The sequence below is a fragment of the Loxodonta africana genome, chromosome 21 (assembly GCF_030014295.1).
Source record: "Loxodonta africana isolate mLoxAfr1 chromosome 21, mLoxAfr1.hap2, whole genome shotgun sequence".
Taxonomy (NCBI): Eukaryota; Metazoa; Chordata; class Mammalia; order Proboscidea; family Elephantidae; genus Loxodonta; species Loxodonta africana.
In genome coordinates, this window is record NC_087362.1 from 47939500 (window position 1) to 47960154 (window position 20655).

General features: G+C 40.8%; 1 protein-coding gene across 2 annotated transcripts in view; it reads right to left on the reverse strand.

Annotated features, from left to right (window-relative positions):
• Positions 1-20655, reverse strand: part of WWP2 (WW domain containing E3 ubiquitin protein ligase 2) — a 167245-nt gene that overhangs the window by 134277 nt on the left and 12313 nt on the right. For both annotated transcript variants that reach the window (XM_064273835.1, XM_064273834.1), the window contains 3 exons: positions 14250-14334; positions 2292-2439; positions 1851-1972 (listed from right to left, as the gene is read on the reverse strand). In XM_064273835.1, the coding sequence (XP_064129905.1) occupies positions 1851-1972; positions 2292-2439; positions 14250-14319 (340 nt within the window). In that variant the 5' untranslated portion in view covers positions 14320-14334. The remainder of the gene's footprint in view (positions 1-1850; positions 1973-2291; positions 2440-14249; positions 14335-20655) is intronic.

The window sequence follows — 20655 nt, forward strand, 5'->3', positions numbered from 1 at the left end:
ACAAACAAACAAAAAAAAAAGGCCAGACTTCCTGGACCAGTAAAGACTAGATGAATCCCCTGAGATTACTGCCCTGGGATTTCCTTTAAATGTGGAACTCAAATACTCCCAGAAGTCACCTTTCAGCCAAATGACAGACTGAACCATAAAATAAATAATATCACTCATGACTACTGTACTCCTCTAAATAATCATCTAAATGAAACCAAACAGTAAACATTAGCCCTAGATCAAAGATGATGAGAAGGTATAGAAGGACAGAGAAGCTAAATTAAGGGAAACAGAACAACCAGAATGGAAATAATGAGAATGCTGATATATTGTGAAAAATGTAACCAATGCCACTGAACAATATGTACAGAAATTGTTAAATGAGAATCTAATTTCCTATGTAAACTTTCATCAATAAAATATTAAAAAAGAAAAAAGCATGTTGCAAAATAATACATGCAAGTATGATCTTAATTTTATTTTACTGATATCTTAAATATTAATATATATGTGCACACAGAAAAAAGCTCAAAAGGGTATACATCAAAATGTTAACAGTAATTATCACAAGGCGTTTTTTTTATCGCAAGTAAATTTTATCTTCTTTTGGGTTCTCTGTGCTTTTCTGCAATTTCCAAATTTTCTGCAATTACTTTTATAGTCAAAAGCAAAAATATGTTGACTGGACAAATGAAGAAGGAAAGAAAAGGGGCACCCATGTTGGCTGCTATGTCCTAATATTAAAATTTTCACACTGTATTTCCAAATAATGTAATAAATAAAATCCTTCTTAACACTCAAATTATAAAAGACAGGTGAAGGTTTGGGAAAATAAAGACCCACTCAGGAGGAACAACACCAGGGAAAGTTCCCTGTAGAATTAAAATAGAGGCATATCTCTGGCTTTAAACAATTGCAGAGGTTAGAGGGGGTGCCCACATCTCTCTATGCCCAGCAGAAAGGAAAAGACCAGGTGAGGCTCAAACCCCATTCAAGTGGCCCATTAGAAAACAGCAGGCACAGAAAGAAAAGATCTTGAATTGATGCATTGCTCTCTCTGGACTAAACACTCCTGCCCCTGCCCCCCACCCTGACATCTCTCAAGTTAAATCCACTTTCTGAAAATATTTTCTAGTCATCAGACATCAAGAGAAAAAGGAGCCTTTCTTCCTGTCGCGTTCACTCACTGCATATGGTGGTGCTCCTCTGAATAGAGGCTTTATGAGGCAGGGTCCAAATACCACAGCTATGGGTTATGCCACTGACCACAAACAGCAATAAACAGATGTGGGGATTTATATTTCCACGCAGCAAAGGCACCCTGAATAATGAAGACAGAGCTTCCACCACATTCCAACATCCAGTAAATGTTTATTGAATGCCTACTAAGCACAGGACACTATTTGTAACACCATCCCAACAGTCAGTCACACGCAGACACACACGCACGCACGCACATCGCTCCTTTGTTCTCTTCTGGGGCTCCAACTAAAAAGGCAATGATTTAGGCTGAAGGCATTTGACAGTTTAACTCTACATACACATACCTCCTGGAATGGGAAGAAGGGCAGAGGCAGAGGGAAAGATCCTGAGGAAAGATCAAGGGGGACTCATCACTGTATCCCACCATTAGAGCCCCTGGGCAGAGGGGGCTGAGCCGGCAGTGGAGGCAGAGCAGCTCTGAGCCTTCCTACAACTCCCTGGAAGGCATCAAAGGGGAGTGAGCCCACTGCAGCCCCCAGTCCTGCAGAAAACTGCTTCACCAGGTTTCTCTGCCAGGTTGAGAGAATTGCCCGCCTTCGTACTCTTCTCCCCACCCCGACAAATGAATCACTCCACCAGCCCTTCATCATACATACTTTTACCCCCATTGTTCTTCAGGACATTGAAGAGGTTGACAGAGGCGGTGCCTAGAAGTTCATTTCTCAAGGTATGGCAGCTCCAGACCTTCAAATCTAAATGACTCTGGGCCGTGACATTCCTGGAAAATAAACACTGGATTCATCACTTCCAAGTAGACGAAAACAAACTATATTGCTGACATGTTGGGGGAAGGGGAAATACAGGAAGACACTCACATATTTATCCCCCACAAAGCTGACCCTGTAATCATCTAGCTAATAATGAACACTCTATGAGCTCAATGAGGTGGAAACACCTAAAGAGAGGTGCTTCAGGTAGCAAAGGCAGAAGAGTTTGAGGCTTCACAGGAAACCTGTACCTCCCACAACACTCCCCGGGTGCCTTCTCTCTTTCCCCCCCAATACTACTGCATTCGAAAAGAAGGGACATTCTCTTACAAAATGATGATCTCATTCCAGAGAAGCTCAGAGCTCCCAATTCGCTTCCCAGTCTTCTTGGTCTCACTGGGAAGGCCATCCACTGCCACTTCCACAAAGGAGTTAATTCGAGGTTGACGATTATGCACCTTGGGCTTTGCTGACACCACTGAACAAGAAAGAAAGAAAAAGTCTGAGATGAGTCAAAGGGCTCTCATATGCCCCCCTGTGGCAGATGCTCTCACTCTTTATGTTGTTCCTTCTAAAAAATAAATTCTGTTTCTTCCCTCATCTAAAATACAGCTTACTTTAGGGGAAAAGTGAGTATATAAAAAACATGAATAAGAAAAGAAAAATCACTCCTAACCTGAAGACACTGTGATAATTATCACTAAGATTTCAGTAAACCTCCTTCAAGATTTTCATCTTTTATTTTCCCAATTCTTTTAACAATTCTTCTCCCTGCAAAGTCGATTTTAAATGGCTGCAATAGAAGCCCATTGTATGGAGATGTCATAATTGAATTAATCATTCTCTTGTTATTGAATAGATTGCCGCCAATTTTTACTCAGTGAAAATTACAATGAATGTAAATATTTGCATGCATTTCTGAGTATTCCTTTAAATGACATGAATATTTTTAAAGCTCTGAAAACAGTTTAATTCCTTTCCCAAGAGGGTAAAGCCATGTAGATTCCCATCCACACTACAAGTATATCCATTTCACCAAACACTGCACAGCACTGAGTATGTTCATTTATTCTTTGCAGAATGTATAGGTAAAAAAATGGTATAAAGTTGATGGCTAAGATTTAATGAGCACTTAAATTTTTTAATACAGACACTAGGTTATATACATATTATCTGACCAAATCCTTGCAACAAACTAGTGAGACACTGAGTATTATCATCACCCCCATTTTACCCAGGAGGAAACTGAGGCTTGGGGGAGCTAGGTGATTGTCCACACTACACAGCCAGGGAGCTTCGAGAAGCAATATGCATCTGAGCAGCCTGACTCCACAGTCCATGCACGTAGCCACCATGCTGTAAACCAGGCTCTGCTTATTTGTTCTATCACTTTTCTTCAATTACTAGTGAGGCTGGATATTTTTTCCACGTGCTTGTTAGCCATCAGCATTTCCTCTTCTGTTCATACCCTTCATGTGGCAGCATTTCTGAAGTTCATTTAGCACCAGCAAGACAGAGACTCACAGAGCAGAAGCCAAGCAAGTGTACACCCTAGAACTAGACAAGCACCCTCTTGTGACATACAAGTTACCCGTGGTAGGAACTCCAGGTCCGTAGGACGAGACACACCTATACATCCTCCGTTCCATGCCCCATTTCAGAGAATATTACAGACGTTCCTTATCCATGATGGCAACACTGTTCTAGCCTAAGCTCGTTTTTGTTAGGAGTTAGCAAACCTCTCCTCCCAGACCCTTTCAGGAGGTGACAGTCCTATAAGGGTCAAAAGTCAAATTCGCCTGCTTTCTCCAGGCCCAAAAGGAACAGTAGTGAGAAAATCAAGAAACAAACACACACAAAAAAAAAGTTATGGCTAAGGCTTGGAAGCAATGAGAGATGATACTAGGAATAAAGGTTTGTGGCCCTGGGAAATAGCCCAGAGTAGAAAAATGAAACGCTCTGCAGAGTCCAAAGTTATCTGGGGCCACCTGGTGGTGGGAGAGTAGCTCTGCAGGCAGATCCTTAATTTAAAAAAATTAAAACTACCACACTAGTTACTGGAGCCCTGGTGGCGCAGTGGTTGGTTAAGCTTGGCTGCTAATCAAAAGGCCAGCAGTTTGAATCCACCAGTCGTTCCCTGGAAACCCTATGGGGCAGTTCCACTCTGTCCTATAGGGTTGTTACGAGTCAAAATCTACTAGGCAGAAACAGGCTTGATTTTTTTAATATATATACGAGTTATTGGAGCCCTTGTGGCACAGTGGTTAAGAGCTCAGCTGTTAACCAGAACGTTGGCAGTTTGAATCCACCAGGTGCTCCTTGGAAACTCTATGGGGCAGTTTTAATCTGTCTTATAGGACGCTATGAGTCAGAATTGACTCCACGGCGAAGGGTTTGTTTTTGTTTGCTTTTGGTTACACAATTTATTATTTCTTTAAGGGTGTGCATACAGAGCTAGGCCACCACCAGGTGGCCTCAGTTAATTTTGGATTCTGTAGAGTGTTTCATTTTTCTACTCTGGGCCATTTCCCAGTGCCACCTTTACTTCCAGTACCATCCCTCACTGTTTCTAAGCCTTAGCCACAACTACTATACTAGTTACGGAGCCCTGGCAGCACAGTGGTTAATAGCTACAGCTGCTACCCCAGATACCCTTATAGCTCAGTGACTCCCGAGGTTCACCCTTTCAAAGATTAGACAGGCCAATAAAACAACGCGAGACCACCAAGAGAAAACTACTGGAACTAACAGAAAGGTTCGGCAGAGTTGCAGGACACAAGACAAACATACAAAAATCAGCTGGATTCCTATACACCAACAAAAAGAACAATGAAAAGGAAATCGGGAAAATAATACCATATATAATAGCCCCTAAAAAAGTAAAATACTTAGGAATAAATCTAACCAGGGACGTAAACGACCTACACAAAAAAAAACCTATGAAATACTACAGCAAAAAAAACATTGACCAATGAACAGAACTGAGAACCCAAATGTAAATACATCCACCTAATCTTCGACAAGGGCCCAAAGTCCATCAAATGGGGAAAACACAGTCTTTTTAACAAATGGAGGTGGCAAAACAGGATGTCCATCTGTAAAAAATGAAATAGGACACATATCTCACACCATACACTAAAACTAATTCAAAATGGATCAAAGACCTAAATATAAAGCCGAAAAGTATAAAGTTCATAGAAGAAAAAACAGGATCAACGCTAGAGGCCCTAATACACGGCATTAACAGGATACAAACCGTAACTAAAACACAGAACTCCAGAAGATAAGCTAGGTAACCGCGATCTTCCAAAAGTTAAATGCTTATGCTCATTAAAAGATTTCACCCAAAGAGTAAAAAGAGAACCTACAGACTGGGAAAAAAAATTTGGCTATTACAAACCCGACGAAGGTCTAATCTCTAAAATCTGTAGGAAAATCCAACATCTCTACAACAAAATGACAAAGAATCTAATTAAAAAATGGGCAAAGGAAATGAACAAACACTTCACCAAAGAAGACATTGAAGCAGCTAACAGACACCTGAGGAAGTGCTCGTGATCATAGTCATTAGAGATTCCATCTCACCCCCGCTTCACCGGCACAAATCAAAAAAAGAGAAAATGAAAAACGTTGGAGAGGCTGAGGGGAGATGGGAACTCTAACGCATTGCTGGTGAGAACGCAAAATGATACAACCGTTTTAGAAAATGATATGGCGCTTCCTCAGAAAGCTAGAAATAGAAACACCACATGATCCAGCAATCCCACTCCTAGGAGTATATCCTAGAGAAATAAGAGTCATCACACAAATATACATATGCACACCCGTGTTCACTGCGGCATTGTTCACAACAGCAAAAAGATGGAAACAACCTGGATGCACATCAAAAGATGAATGGATAAACAAACTATGGTACCTACACACAATGGGGTGTTACACAATGATAAAGAAAAACAATGAATCTGTGAAGCATCTCAACATGGATGAATCTGGACAGCATCATGCGGAGTGAAATGAATCAATCACAAAAGGACAAACATTGTATGAGACCGCTACTATAAAAATTCATGAAAAGGTTTACACGCACACACACACACAAAAATCTTTGATGGTTAGGAGATAGGGGAGGGGTAGGAATGTAAAAACAATCGACAATAGATAACTGGTAACTTTGGTGAAGGGTAAAGATAATACACAATACTGGGAAAGCCAACGCAACCTGTACAAGGCAAGGTCATGGTAGGTCCATAGATACATCCAAACTCCCTGAGGGACCGCATTGCTGGGCTGAGGGCTGTGGGGACCATGATCTCAGGGAACATGTAGCTCAATTGGCATAGCATAGTTTATAAAGAATATGCTCTACATTCTCCTTTGGTGAGTAACATCTGGGGTTTTAAAAGCCTGTGAGCCTCCAGGAGAGCAGTGGGATGCAGACCTCAAATTCTTGTAAAAAGACCAGACTTAATGGTCTGACTTAGACTAGAAGGACCCCGGAAGTCATGGTGCCCAGACCTTCTGTTAGCCCAAGACTGGAAATATCCCCAAAGCCAACTCTTCAGACAGGGATTGGACTGGAGTATAGGATAGAAAATGATACTTGTGAGGAGTGAGCTTCTTGGATCAAGTAGACATATGAGACTATGCTGGCAACTCCTGTCTGGAGGCGAGATGAGAAGGCAGAGGGGGACAGAAGCTGGCTGAATGGACAGGAAAATAAAGGGTGGAGAGAAGGAGTGTGCTGTCTCATCAGGGGGAGAGCAACTAGGAGTATATAGCAAGGTGTATATAAATTTTTGTATGAGAGACTCACTTGATTTATAAACTTTCGCTTAAAGCACAATTTTAAAAAAAAGCCCATGAGCCGCCAGCTAGGATACTCCACTGGTCTCACCTCTTCAGGAACAAGGAAGAATAAAGAAAACTAAAGATACGAGGGAAAGATTAGTCCAAAGGACTAATGGACCACATCTATCACAGCTTCCACCATACTGAGCCCAGCACAATTAGGTGGTGCCCAGCTACCACCACTGACTGCTATGACAGGGATCACAGTAGAAGGTCCCGGACAGAGCTGGAGAAAAATGTAGAACAAAATTCTAACTCACAAAAAAAAGCCAGACTTACTGGCCTGACAGAGACTGGAGAAACCCTGAGAGTATGGCCCCTGGACACCCTTTTAGCTGAATAATGAAATCACTCCTGAAGTTCACCCTTCATCAAAAGATTAGACAGGCCCATAAAACGAAATGAGACTAAAGGGGCACACCAGCACAGGAGCAAGGACTAGAAGGCAGGAGGGGAGGGGAAAGCTGGTAATAGGGAACCCAAGGTCAAGAAGGGAGAGTGTTGACATGTTGCAGGGTTGGCAACCAATTTCACAAAACAATATGTGTATTGATTGTTTAATGAGAAACTAGTTTGCTCTGTAAACCTTCATCTAAATTAAAAAAAAAAAAAAAAGAGCTATGTTTGCTAACCAAAAGATTCGCAGTTCGAATCCACCAGCTGCTCTTTGGAAACCCTATGGGGCAGTTCTACTCTGTCCTACATGGTCACTATGAGTCAGAATTGACTCGATGGCAATGGGTTTTTGGTTTTATACTAGTTATGATTTTGTTGATATTTGCCATCAAGTCGATTGTTCATATGGGTGACGCTAAATTTAATCCCTTGGTTAATGTGGGATTGGCTGTATCTCTCCACTGTAAAGATATATTTTCCTTTCTATAATTTGTAGTTGATCTGTAGGGTAATATTTTGAATGTTTCTTGTCCTTAAAAGACAAACCAAAATAAAAGCATCAATGTAAGAACAAATTTATCTGGAAAGTTTATTTATTGTTTGGTGAAACATAAATGTCAGTTTCTTATTCCTGGAGTCACACCTTCACATAAGATGTAGCTTTTAAAGTCAACAAGTAAGGCAGAATTCACATATGGCCAAAATTTACACCCTTGAGAAGCTCTTAGGGAAGGCACCACAATACAGTCTGGCATATTGTCTTTCAATAGGTTCCAAACAGACAGTTTTTTGCTGTGTTGTATTTTTCAGTGTTCAGTTTGTCAGTGTTTTTCAGTGTTTCTTAAGTTTAACATCTGATAAAATAGTTGGCTTATGTTTAAGGGCCTTGATGTCTTTAAAAAAAAAAAAAACTATCTTAAAACTCTAGGATCACACTATGGGAAAGCACAAGGGAGGACGCAAACAGAGAACGGTACAGTAACACTTCCCAAATTACACTATAGGCTCTGTGAATGAAATGCTCGGGGGGACAAATTATCCACAACATTTAAATTCTTTCTTTCTCTCCCCCCACCCTCTCCCTTTACCTGGATGGTATTATTGAATCCCTGTAAGCTAAATGCCTATATAATGAGATGTTACTAAATTACCAAGTTAGCTCCTTCTGCATTAGTAAGAAAACTCATACACTGAGGAAATACAACAGAGAAGCCTTTAGAAGTCAGTGTGTGCCCCTGGATAATATGGTACCAAAACAAGGACATCAGGATGTCACCAGGTTCCATGGGTGGGCTTCTGTTTTGACCCAGGCTTGCCAATTATTAGGTAATGTAGTAAACGGTGCAGTCCTGAACCCAAAACTCTATCACTTCACTCTAAACCATCTCCCTGCTCAAACGGCTACAGCAGGCATGAAACTCCAAGAAAAATAATTAAAATGTTTCAAGATTACAAAAATAATAATAATAATTAACTCAATAAGAAACAGACAAAACACACCCATGTTTATTGCAGTACTGTTTACTATAGCAAAAAGCTGGAAGCAACCAAGGTGTCCATCAATAGATGAATGGTTAAACAAATTATGGTACATTCACACAATGGAATACTACGCATCGATAAAGAAGAGTGACGAATCTGTGAAACATTTCATAACATGGAGGAACCTGGAAGGCATTATGCTGAGTGAAATTAGTCAGATGTAAAAGGACAAATACTGTAGAAGACCACTATTATAAGTTCTTGAGAAATAGTATAAACTGAGAAGAACACATTCTTTTGTGGTTACGAGAGGGGGGAGGGAGAGGGTTATTTGCTGATTAGTTAGTAGATGAGAACTACTTTAGGTGAAGGGAAGGACAATACTCAATACAGGGAAGGTCAGCTCAACTGGACTGGACGAAAAGCAAAGAAGTTTCAGGGATAAACTGAATGCTTCAAAGGTCAGTGGAGCAAGGGCGGGGGTTTGGGGACTATGGCTTAAGGGGGCTTCTAAGTCAATTGGCATAATAAACTCTATTATGAAAACATTCTGCATCCCACTTTGAAGTGCGGCGCCTGGGGTCTTAAATGCTAACAAGCAGCCATCTAAGATGTATCAATTGGTCTCAACCCACCTAGATCAAAGGAGAATGAAGAACACCAAGGTCACACGATAACTATGAGCCCGAGATAGAAAGGGCCACATGAACTGGAGACTTACATCATCCTGAGACCAGAAGAACTAGATGGTGCCTGGCCACAACCGATGACTGCCCTGACAGGAAGCATAACAGAGAACCCCTGAGGGAGCAGGAGATCAGTGGGATGCAGACCCCAAATTCTCATAAAAAGACCAGACTTAATGGTCTGAATGAGACTAGAAGAATCCCGGCAGTCACGGTCCCCAAACCTTCTGTTGGCCCAGGACAGGAACCATTCCCGAAGACTACTCAACAGACGTGGAAGGGACTGGACAATGGGATGGAGAGTGATGCTGATGAAAAGTGAGCTACTTGTAACAGGTGGACACTTGAGACTGTATTGGCATCTCCTGTCTGGAGGGGAGATGGGAGGTAGAGAGGGTTAGAAACTGACAAAACGGTCACGAAAGGAGAGACTGGAGGAAGGGAGCGGGCTGACTCATTAGGGGGAGAGAGAGTGGGAGTGTGTAGTAAAGTGTATATAAGCTTATATGTGATAGACTGACTTGATTTGTAAACTTTCACTTAAAGCACAATGAAAATTATTTAAAAAAAAAAAACAGACAAAAGATATGAATAGGCAATCCATAGAAAAAGGAAATACAAATTGCCCTTCAACAAATGGTAAGATGCTAAAAATCGCTTACAGAGAAATGCAGAATAAAACTACACTAGGAAAATAATCTTTTACCCAACAAACTGACAAAGATTTTTTTAAGTCTGACAACACACTGTGTTGGTAAAGCTGTGAGAAGACAGGCACTCACACACACTGCTGAGAAGGACCCCTTAGAAGGAAGGCAGTGGGTTCTCAAATTACATCCCCTCCAACCCAGCACTTCCACTTTTAGGAATTTACCTTAGAAACAGTCTCACATATATGCAACATGTATACGATCAGGACTACTCACTGCAGTCCTCTTTGCCCTGATCATCCATAGAGGGCTAAAGGCATGTTTGTATGTTCATACAATGGAATACTATGCAGCCATACCAAAAAAAAAAAATGAATGAGGAGGCTCATTTATAAAATGATCCTCAAGAGTTAATAAATGAATAAAGGAAAGGGCAAAACAGTATAGAGCATCATAGTGTGTACAGCATGTTACTTGTATAACGTGTACTGGTATATGTATAAAGTATCTTGGAAGAGATACTTAAGAAACTTATACCACTGGTTTCCTCTAAGCTGGGACACCCTGGGCTGGAAGCAAGGAGAGACTTTTGAACTGTGCAAGTATAATAAGTAAATGAATAACAATTACACCCCCAAAATAATCATGAGAAATAGAATTTGTCAAAGGACACGATTGTGCCTCCAGATGACCAGGTTTAAAGGTCTGAGGTTGGATCCTGAGTGCAGCCCCCCACCCCAAGCATCTGCTCAGTCACATGACTCTTCTGCAGAGCTAAGGCTACTGGAATATTCTTTCATTCCACTATGTGTCAGGCACTGTTCTAGTTGTTAGAGTATCAAGAGTGAACAAAAACAGAAAAATCCCTGCCTTTGTGGGGCCTAATTCTACTGAAGGAAACAGTCAATGAGTGAAATAAAATAAAGTATACTCAGGAGTGACAAGGGCTGAGGAGAAAAACAGAAAACAGGGAAAGGGATAGATGTGAAGGAGTCACAGGGTGGGAGCAGCGTTAGACACTCTTGAGTAAAGACCTAAGACAGTGAGGGAGCAAGTCAGGTAGATATCTAGGCTAAACGCATTTCATTCAGAGGGAACAGCAAATGCAAAGGCCCAGAGGCAGGAGGTTGCCTGGTGAATGCAATGAACAGTAAGGAGGCCCACACAGTTAGAGCACAGTAAATGTGGAAAAATAACAAGAGACGAAAAACGAAGGGTTGTATCATGTGGGCTCTTCGGGCTTTTTCTCTGAGTAAGATGGAGAACCTTGATGGTTTAAGCAGAGGAGTAACAAGAGCTGGCTTACATATTAACAAGATTGCTGGCTACTGTGTGGCCAACAGGCTGAAAGAGGGCAAAGGGCAACAGCAGGGACACAGGTTAGGAGGCTATTGCCTTAATCCAGGCTAGAGATGATGGCAGCTTAGATGGGGCTGGGGGAGTGGGGTGCTGAGAAGCGGCTGAATGTTGGATACATTGTGAAGATAAAGCAAACCAAATTTGCCTATGGGTTAGATATAGGATCTGAGAAACAAAGAATCTGAGATCTCAACTGTAGACAAATTTTAGCGGTTTACTAAACATTCAAGTAGAGATGACAAGATGGCTATTGGATATACGAATCTGAAGTTCAGAGGATAGGCCCAGGCTAAGATAGAAATTTGAGAGTGATCTGCGTATTGATGGTATTTAAAGCCATAAGGTTGGATAAGATCATCAATGCAGCAAGTATAAGTGGCAAAGCGGTCCAAGGACTAAGCCTTGGGGCATGAATCACCATTTTAGACAATTTTAGCTAAAAGTTCCTCTTTCTCCTTCTTCTTCAAGAATTTCACGTGTAACTGGGTTCTCCTAAAAATCAAATACCTATGCTCATCCAAAGACTTCACCAACAGAGTAAAAAGATTACCTACAGACTGGGAAAAAGTTTTTAGCTATGACATTTTTGATCAGCGCCTGATCTCTAAAATCTACATGATACAGCAAAAACTCAACTACAAAAAGACAAATAACCCAATTAAAAAATGGGCAAAAGATATGAACAGACACTTCACTAAAGAAGACATTCAGGCAGCGAATAGATACATGAGGAAATGCTCACGATCATTAGCCATTAGAGAAATGCAAATCAAAACTACAATGAGATTCCATCTCACTCCAACGAAGCTGGCATTAATCCAAAAGCACAAAATAATAAATGTTGGAGAGGTTGTGGTGAGACTGGGGTATTATACAATGCTGGTGGGAATGTAAAATGGTAGAACCACTTCGGAAATCAATTTGGCGCTTCCTTAAAAAGCTAGAAATAGAACTACCATATGATCCAGCAAACCCACTCCTTGGAATATATCCTAGAGAAATAAGAGCCTTTACACAAACATATATGCACACCCATGTTCACTGCAGCACTGTTTACAATAGCAAAAAGATGGAAGTAACCAAGGTGCCCATCAACGGATGAATGGATAAATAAATTATGGTATATTCACACATTGGAATACTACGCATCAATAAAGAACAATGATGAATCCGTGAAACATTTCAAAACATGGAGGAATCTGGAAGGTATTATGCTGAGTGAAATTAGTCAGTTGCAAGAGGACAAATATTGTTGTATAAGACCACTATTATAAGAACTCGAGAAATAGTTTAAACAGAGAAGAAAATATTCTTTGATGGTTATGAGAGGGGGGAGGGAATGAGAGAGGGAGACTGGTAGTCACTAAGTAGATAGTACATAAGAACTACTTTAGGAGAAGGGAAAGACAACACACAATACAGGAGAGGTCAGCATAACTGGACTAAACCAAAAGCAAAGAAGTTTTCTGAATAAACTGAATGCTTCGAAGGCCAGCATAGCAGGGGCAGGGGTTTGGGGACCATGGTTTCAGGGGACATCTAAGTCAATTGGCATAATAAAATCTATTAAGAAAACATTCCGCATCCCACTTTGGAGAGTAGCTTCTGGGGCCTTAAACACTAGCAAGTGGCCATCTAAGATGCATTGATTGGTCTCAACCCACCTGGAACAAAGAAGAATGAAGAACTCCAAGGACACAAGGTAATTATGAGACAGAAAGGGCCACATAAACCAGAGACTACATCATCCTGAGACCAGAAGAACTAGATGGTGCCCAGCTACAACCGATGACTGCCCTGACAGGGAACACAACAGAGAACCCCCAAGGGAGGAGGAGAGCAGTGGGATGCAGACCCCAAATTCTCCTAAAAAGACCAGACTTAGTGGTCTGACTGAGACTAGAAGGATCCCAGTTATCATGGCTCCCAGACCTTCTGTTAGCCCAAGACAGGAACCATTCCCAAAGCCAACTCTTCAGACAGGGATTGGATTAGACAATGCGATAGAAAAAGATACTGCTGAAGAATGAGCTTCTTGGATCAAGTAGACACTTGAGACTGCATTGGCATCTCCTATCTGGAGGGGAGATAAGAGGGCAGAGGGGGTCAGAAGCTGGCAGAATGGACACGAAAAGAGAAAGTGGAGGGAAGGAGCGGGCTGTCTCATTAGGGGGAGAGCAATTAGGAGTATATAGCAAGGTGCATATAAAATTTTTGTATGAGAGACTAAATTGATTTGTAAATTTGCACATAAAGCACAATAAAAGTTAAAAAAAAAAAAAAAAGATTACCTGTTGCCATGGAGTCAATGCCAACTCATAGTGACCCTAAAAGACAGAGTAGAACTGCCCATAGGATTTCCAAGGCTGTAAAATCCTACGAGAAGCTCTGGTGGCACAGTGGTTAAGAGCTGGCTGCTAACCAAAACATCAGCAGTTCAAATCCACCAACTGCTCTTTGGAAACTCTATGGGGTAGTTCTACTCTCTCCCATAGGGTGGCTATGAGTTGGAATCGACTCAATGGCAGTGGGTTTAACCCTTACGGAAGCAGAAGGCCACATTTTTCTCCTGCAGGAGCAGCTGGTAATTTGAACCACTGACTTTTTGATTAGCAGCTGAGCAGTTAACCACTGTGCCACAGCCAAGAAAACCCTACAAAGCAGTTCTACTTGGTCACATGTGGTTGCTATGAGTTGAAAATTGACTCAAAAGCACCTAACAACAATAACATGAAAATGAATAGTTATACTCTTAAACTACTTCCCAAAATTTGGCTCTACAGACCAAGATGTGACATAATTCCACCTCCTCCCCAGAGATTAGGCTGAGACTTCAAATGATAAACACTGCACATGGTACCACTCACCTTTCAAAGTAAGCTGAGACTTCTCAAAAGGCAGGGCCACTCCTGCCCGGCTGGAGCTGGCAGATGCCATGTCATTACCATGAAACTGCAAAACAAACACAACCGTGGGTTTAGAGAATATCTGCTAAGAAGACAGAAGAACTGAACCCAGTGTTAATACTGAGCTTAAAGAGACAGAAGGAAGAAAACACAAACATCCAAGCAACTGTGGCCATGCTACTTCCAGCAGAGTGTTTGTCTGTCTTGTAACGGCTATTGGACCTGAATAGGTCTTGGATAGCCTAGGAAGGACTTAAGACCGCTATATCCAAGTCTAGACGAAGTTCTCTCAAGGCAGTACGCTGGAGCAGACGCATGGCTCTCCTCGTTTGTTCCCCGTCTCTCAGAGCTCACTCACCTTTGTTGCCTGATGTCCACTGTCTTAAAAACTGTTTTTTTCATATATTTTGTCTGGTGTTTGATTATTTCAGGCAGGAGGGTAAATCCAGTCCCTGTCATTCATTCTTGGCTAAAAGTAGAAGTCTATCTTCCACTCCGAACTGATCTTTTACTCACAGATGATTTTGTACCATCATCATTTGTCATTTGGAAAGTATTGGTTCATTAAGTTATGTAGGTATTCCAACTGTTGACAGATTTCATTATATAATATCAAAAAATCACATTTGTTAATGTCACCACTAAGCTCATCAGATAACTCTTAAGTATTGGGAAACTGTCAAGCTCTTAGTGATAGCTATAACTCATGTAAAATACTAACTTTTACTTTAAAAACTTATATTTTATAATTGGCAACAAATACTGTCAGTTGTTTTCCTTGAAGCGACAGACTCATTTCATTAATTTTCAAGAAATGTCTGCAAATTTCCAAATCTAATAACACTTGTCTGTTTGTAAGAATGGCATGGTGGAGGCATCTGACCTCCTCTAACTTCACCAGATCAACAGCCCAATACTGACTGCTATGAGGTGGAGGTCAGATATGCCTCCTCTCACCACCATCTTTACCAATCCTGACATCAACCTTCGCTGCCACGGTACTCTCTACTTCTCTGCCGAGTTTGATAATTCATTACGATGGCCACACAGAACTCACAGACAATATTCATGATTATGAGGTTTATTAGGGAAGTAACAGGTTACAGTTCAGGTTGAGGAATGCTCAAGGTAAGGTTCTTCCATCAGGACAGCCTCTTCCCAGCTGTGCCTATAGGCACACCTCTCTCTGGTCCACAGAGCCTCTGCCCTACTCAGGCAAATGTTACAAAGCTCTTCCAGCTCTGCCAATAAATGCCCAGAGGCACCCCACTCCGCCAGTAAGCCCTGGCCCAAAGGCACTCAGCTCTAGCTCTGTGGGCTGGGAAGCCCACTGCACCGTCTCTTGCCAGCCTCTCCTTCTGCAATGGAAACCCCTGAAATGTTAGCTGGAACAGAAGGAATACAATCATAAAGCTATTCTTATGAAGCTCTCTAGAGACCTCCACCTTACTAAATTCAGCAATGAATTCTCGCTCATCTTACATAACCTATTGGCAGCATCTGACACAGTTGATCACTCTTTCTTCCTTTACTTTCAGCCCTTGGCTTCCAGGATAGTACACCTGCCTGATGTTCCTCCTACCTCGTGGCTGCTTTTTCTCAGCCTCCTTTGTGGGCTCCTTCTCTACTTGTCAACCTCTAGCCATCTGAGTATCCCACGGCTCAGGCCTTTCACCTCTTCATTATCTCATCCTGTCTCACAGCTTTGAATACCATCTATTTGTCGACAACCCCAGATTTGTGTCTCCAGTAGGAACCTCACCCTTGGACTTCAGACGCTCATATCCATTGGTCTACTTGGCAAAACCTTCAAACCTCTTCCTTCCACAACCTTCCTCATCTCAGTGAATGACAGCTCTTCTGTCCAGTGACTCAGGCCAAAAATCTGGAACTCAGTCTTGCTTCCTTTTTTCCTCTCACACCCCACATGCAATCTGCTAATACATCCTGTCAGTCCTACCTTAAAGTTTTTCTGAGTTCGTAGCAACTGTTGAACTGGTGTATGTTTTGCAGTGTATATTCTCAACCACAAAAGAAGTAAAACTTAATTTAAAAAAATAAAATAAAAACAAACAATAGTTTAGCTTAACTAGTAAAAAATGTCTGCCTTGAGCATTATGCCATTTTAAGGGATCAAAGTGATAACAGCAACTCAGAAGAATTAGCTAGGAACCTTAGGGGGGGCACTGAGTTTATGTTAATGAGAGAGGAACAACTCAGAGGAGGGTGAGAACTCAAAGAATGTAATTAATGTCATTGAACTGTACACATAGAAATGGCTGAATTGGCGTATGTTTTGCTGTGTATATTCTCAACAATAACAATAAAAAAAATTTTTTTTTTTTTTTTTTTAAAGAAAACCCTGTGGAGCACAGTTCTACTCTGAAACACATGTGGTCACCATAAGTCAGAATGGACTTGAGGGTAACTTATTTTTTTTAATTACATAAAAAATACATATATATATTTCCGAGCTCAACCACTTCTCACCACCTATACTGTCATTGCCTTGGTCCAAACCACCATGATCTCCCACCTGGATTATTGCAAAAGCCTCCTAATTTTTTTTCCTGCTCTACCCTTTGCCTCCTTTCACTTATTCTCTAAGCTCAGCAATCAGAGTGATTTCTGTTACTGTATTTTTAAACAAACAACATACATATTATACGTTTTTTGCAAACCATACAACCCATCCCCCCATGCATTTTTTTTTCATAAGCGCCATATACAGATATTTTTTTCCATGTTGTTGACTTCAATTTAAATTTTTTTTTCTGTTCTATGGATTTAATGTTACAGGGATAAAACTGATCTCGTGCAAACATCATTTAAGGTAGGTATTTTCCTAAACCAAGTGCAACCAGTGGTGAACTGAACAGACTAGTAATGGAAATGGCACACCATGAAACCAAAGAGTATGAATGCACAAAGAGCTACAAATTAGTAAGTGCAAAAATGATCCTAGGCCTAAAACTACAAGAACAAGGCGTTGTTTATATTTTTATTGCTTTCGTAAATCTTAAACTGAAACATAATTCTTGAGACTCAACATCTTTGAAATCAACAAATAAAATCCACCAGAAGAAACTGTTTTCATCTTAAAATAGGCCATTTTAGTTTATTCACTCCTTGTCATCATCAGTGGTTCTCACTCTCATGGAAAGGCCATTCCTTTTCATGAATTTAGAAACCCAGGTGAAACCTGCCTTGAAATCTGCGATTCTTCTTTCATTTGCCAAAAGCTTCACTTTGATCTGAATTGAGACAGTAAAGACAGCTTGATTTTGTTCCCTTCGAGAGAAATAATCCACTCTTTCAAGTCATTCTCCAACTCAGGCCATTTCTCTTTGGGCCCACAACATGCACATTTTAGCGATTTCATTTTCTCCAGCTCCTGTTTCTTTCTCCGTTGGCGAATGGAGTACTCTCCAACCTCAAACTCTCGCTGCCGCTCTGTTGCTTGTTTCTTCCACCCTCAGTTTGAAGTCAGTGGTGGAGGGCTTGCATTTAATTCCTTCCATGTCCCTAAGGGGTTCTAAGATTCAGATTTATAAACTGAAAAAAATGTGCACGACATAATTGGTAACTAGCTGGTTCTTGTAAAAAGATCACAAAATTCAAATGTGAGGTATATAAGAAGCAAAGGTCTTTTTATATTCTCACAAGCATATGACTAAGGTGGCTTATGATCGTTGACCAAAGACATTGGTGCTAATAAGACATAATTAGACTATGAAAAAAGCAGACCTAACATAGCTTAATGGTTTCACTTAAGATGATCTGATAAGGTTTTCATATTCAATTTATGAGCCAAAAGCAACTGTGTATCAGTTTTGCTTTGTTTACTCCCCCAATTAAAAGCCAGAGTCGGAAGGCAGGAATCGACTGTGATAATTATGTCAATGCAGATTGCATCAAGATTCCTATTGATAGCTACTTGATGTCATTTATGCCAGTGTAGGCTTCGCTTTGTTTATGCTTCCAAATGACCGCAGATGATTTATGGATAGGCTTCAGTAGGTTCAAGGCTCCGGCTGATTAACTCAAAAGCAATGGGGATATAATTATCAACTTACATTAATAGAAACAAAAGCACAGCTGCAATTGTTTATTTTCCAATTACCAGAGTACTACCAAACTCATCCATGACTTCTTAATCATGGCTGATACTTTTATCATACAAATATGATCAAAAGTAACATTTTTGGACTATTGAGTGAGGGTGAATGAGGCTGAAATTTACTTTTGGAAATGTCGTGAGACATGCACGTTATGTGCATGGGCGCACTATGCCAGAACTTTTTTTACAAAATTTCATCATTTCCACATGTTATATGTGTGTGCGTGTTATTTACATGGGCACGCTATTTGGGAAAAATACAGTAAATGTGTAAGCCAGATCATGTCACTGTGCTGTTCAAAACCATTCGGTGCCCTCCCGTCTAATTCAGAGTAAAAGCCAAAGCCCTTAAAATGACCTTTGAGGCCCTACAATCCACTCTCTCCGCCCCCAACACCGCAATAACTTCATCTCCGTCTTCTATCACCCTCACTCACTCTCCTCCAGCCACACAGGCTCCTCACTCGCTGTTCCTTGAACATGCAGACATGCTCTCACTCAAGTATTTGTACTTCTATACCCTTCATCTAGAGTGTTCCTTTCCCAGCTCATAAGGTTTTTTTCTCAAACTGCCCTCAGACATTTACTCAAATGTCAATTTCTTAACCAGCCATTCCCTCCCTCCTTATTTTTCTCTTTGGCATTTATCACTGGTATTCTACACACTGTATTTACTTATATTATTCATTGTCTGTCTCCCCCATCTAGAATGTAAGATCTGTGAGGGCTGTGGTTTTTGTCCCTTCTGCTCCCTGCTGTAGCCTTGGTGCTTAGAATGGTGCCTATTCTTAGTAGGAACTCAATAAATATTTACTGAATGAATTTGAGCATCAATTTTCTGAAATTTCCAAAGATTATGTTTTAACTTCCTTAGAGGGCAGTAGTGGCTAAAGGTAGAATTCGCGCCTTCCATGCTGTCTTAGTCACCTAGTGCTGCTATAACAGAAATACCACAAGTGAGTAGCTTTAACAAGCGGAAATTTATTTTCTCATCATTTAGGAGGCTAGAAGTCTAAATTCAGAGCACTGGTTCTAGGGAAAGGGTTTCTCCCTATTGGCTCTGGAAGAAAGTCCTTATCCTTGGAGATCTCTACGTGTCTTGGCATTGTCTTATCCCATCTCTGCTCCCTTGTTTAATCTCTTTTATATCTCAAAACAGATTGAAGCAAGACACACCCTACACTAATCCTGCCTCACTGACATAACAAAGACAACCTACTCCCAAATGAGACTATAACCACAAGTATAACAACCAAAAACCACAAGCATAGAGGTTAAGATTTAAAACATATTTTGGGGGCACACAATTCGATCCAAAACACATGCATAAGACCCTGGTTGGATTCTCGGCTAATGTACCTCAAGTACAGCCACCACTTATCTGTCAGCACAGGCTTGCGTGTTGCTAAGATGCTGAAGAGGCTTCAGCAAAGCTTCCAGGCTAAGACAGACTAGGAACAAAGGCTTGGTGATCTACTTCCAAAAATCAGTCAATGAAAAACCCTATGGATCACAACAGTCCAACCCTGTTGTACATGGGGTTGCCATGAGTCAGGGGATAACTCGAAGGCAGCTAACAACAATAGACTAAATTTGTTTTGGTGAGACATTAAAAAGACCAACTCTCTTTCCTATCTATCAGATTAACAAAGAGATTATAGCTCTGACAATAAGTATTGGTGACAAGCCTCATATGCTTCTGGCACTTGGCAACTTCTAATAGAGTTAAAGACACATATACTGTTACCCGCCCCTCCCCCACTCCAATGTTTATACTTCTACTTATCTGCCAGGAGAAAGTTCTCCAACACACGCAGAAGAAACCATGTTCAAGGATGTTAAACACAGCAATGTTTATAGAAGTAAAAAATCTGTTAACAATCTAAATGTCCATCAGTGGAGGAACGGATAAATTGTGAGATATTTTAAAAATGGAATGCTACCAAAAGGTTGGTGGTTTGAACCCACCCAGCAGCTCTGTGGGAGAAGGACCTGGCAATCTGCTCCTGTAAAGATTACTGCCTACACAATAAAAGAAAATTACAGATCAATATCTCTCATAAATACAGATACAAAAATTCTCACCAAAATTCTAGCCAATAGAATTCAGTATCATATCAAAAAAATAATACACCATGTCCAAGTGGGATTCATACCAAATAGGCAAGGATGGTTCAACATTAGAAAATCAATCAATGTAATCCACCACATAAATAGAACAAAAGAATCACACGATCACCTCAATTG